The 1830-nt window shown below is 56.7% G+C and overlaps 1 protein-coding gene across 1 annotated transcript in view; it reads left to right on the top strand.

The window, feature by feature from the left end:
- Window positions 1-1619: 1619 nt before the first annotated feature.
- Window positions 1620-1830, top strand: part of LOC104522742 (basic helix-loop-helix transcription factor scleraxis) — a gene marked incomplete at its 3' end in the record, with an annotated part of 526 nt that continues 315 nt past the window's right edge. Inside the window, 2 exon segments of the mRNA XM_010165112.2 lie at window positions 1620-1825; window positions 1827-1830. The exon segment at window positions 1827-1830 is cut by the window's right edge and continues 315 nt beyond it. Coding sequence (XP_010163414.2) covers window positions 1620-1825; window positions 1827-1830 — 210 coding nt within the window.

The following is a 1830-nucleotide window of genomic DNA, read 5'->3' as shown; positions in this document are numbered from 1 at the left end:
TATTATTTTCATTACTATTTTAATATCAGTACTAGCTTAAGCTTTATTTCATTTCCATTATTAAATTGTTTTTATCTCCCCCTACGAGTCTCCTTCCCCTTGCCCCCCATTTCTCTCCCCTATCCCCTGGATGGGGGGAGTGAGCGAGCGGCTGCGTTTGGCTACAGCCAAGTGCAACCACCACAAATGGCAATTCCCATTTCTGGCCAAATTAAAATGCTGTTTATCAACAAATCATGAAAACCAAGTGCACTGGAAGGCCAGGACCTGGCTTGGAGCAGTGGGGTCTTGGTCAGCTGTCCCCAGAGCTGCCTTGCAGCACCCCAATCAACCTTGCAGCAGCACCTTCATGGCTCCAGGTCCATGACCAATGCTATAAAATCAAGCAGCCCTGGGGTTACTCTCCCCATGAGCCTCTAAGGGGGTAGTTTGGGGCAGGCTGCAAAGTCTTGCAGGTCACAGAATCAGAGAATCACAGAATCACAGACTGGTTTGGATCAGAAGGGACCAAAGTCATCCAGTCCAACCCCCACTGGTGCTGGTTTCTGCTCCCCTCAGTGTACGGGGACAGGCTATGGGGACCAGTGACAGGGACAGGAGCACTCACACACACACACACACACCTCCGGGGGCTGACAGAGACACAAATGTCATTCTTGATATCTGGGGAGGAAATTAAAGCAAATTAAAGCAGCAGGCATGCATCGGCGGGTGCGTCGGTGTGCCGGCGGCAGCTCCTCAAGGGTTAATTCCTCCCTCTCTGCCCCATTAGCAGCAGCAGGATGGATTTGGTCCCTGCTGTGGGAAAGGGGAGGGAGCGAGCAGGGGCTCTTTTTGGGGGACTGATCCTGAGCAGGACCCCAATTCTCCAGCCTCAGCCTGGGGGTGACATAACCCCATCCCCAGCCCTGTCCCAGACACTGGTTGTCTATGAAGACCACAGGCATGGGACCCTCCTTCCCTTCCCACATGTAGGGTCCTCCAGGAGCCCCCATGGACCCCACCACCAGTGCCCACCTCACCAGCAGCATTGTGCCCACGCAGGTGATGGGTGAGGAAGCCGCACAAGCCCCCACGTGCCCGCTGTGTGCCGGGTGGGCAGCCACGGCCGAGGGTCAACGTTGGCAGGTGAACCACAAACACTGCTGCCCTCACCACGCTGGTTGCAGCCCCCCAGCTCACGAGCAGGACCCCCTTGGCTGAGCCTTGAAGGGTTAAGTCCCCTGAAGGGATGGAGGGTGAGCTCAGGTAGGCTGAGCCTAGGCAGTCCCACTTGTAGAGCCAGAGCTGGAGGAGGGGCCTGGCTGACCACTGCTCTGCTATAAAACTCCCTGTTCCTGCCACACTCCCCGAGTCTTAAGAGATGCACATGTGTGGGGAGAGGAAACAGGCAGCCCTGCCTGCCAGCAGCCCTTAACCCCTTCTGCGCAGAGACAGCGGCGGGGAGCTGGGGAAGGGGACCCCCCATCGTACCCCCACTCAGCCGGAGGGTGAACCGGGGCTCTCAGGACCCCAGTCAAGGGAGCAGCATGAACTCCTGGAGCTGAGGTGATTGGCAGCTCGGCAGAAGGTAGAGATCATCCCCACGTTGCTTCCCCGGTGTCCCCTCGTCACCCAACATGTCCTTTGCCATGTTGCGTTCGGCTCCCAGCCGGTACCTGTACCCCGAGATCAACATGTTGTCTGAGGATGAGGAGAACGGTAGCGAGAGCTCCGGTTCTGATGAGAAACCTTATCACTTGGATGCTGACGGTTACGGTATCAAAGCCACCAAACGTAGGAACGTTGGTAAAAAACCCAACCGGATCAACAGGGAACCCCGGCAGCGTC

This window comes from Antrostomus carolinensis, unplaced genomic scaffold (assembly GCF_000700745.2).
Source record: "Antrostomus carolinensis isolate BGI_N321 unplaced genomic scaffold, ASM70074v2 scaffold30703, whole genome shotgun sequence".
Taxonomy (NCBI): domain Eukaryota; kingdom Metazoa; phylum Chordata; class Aves; order Caprimulgiformes; family Caprimulgidae; genus Antrostomus; species Antrostomus carolinensis.
This window is presented reverse-complemented; position numbering and strand designations above follow the sequence as displayed.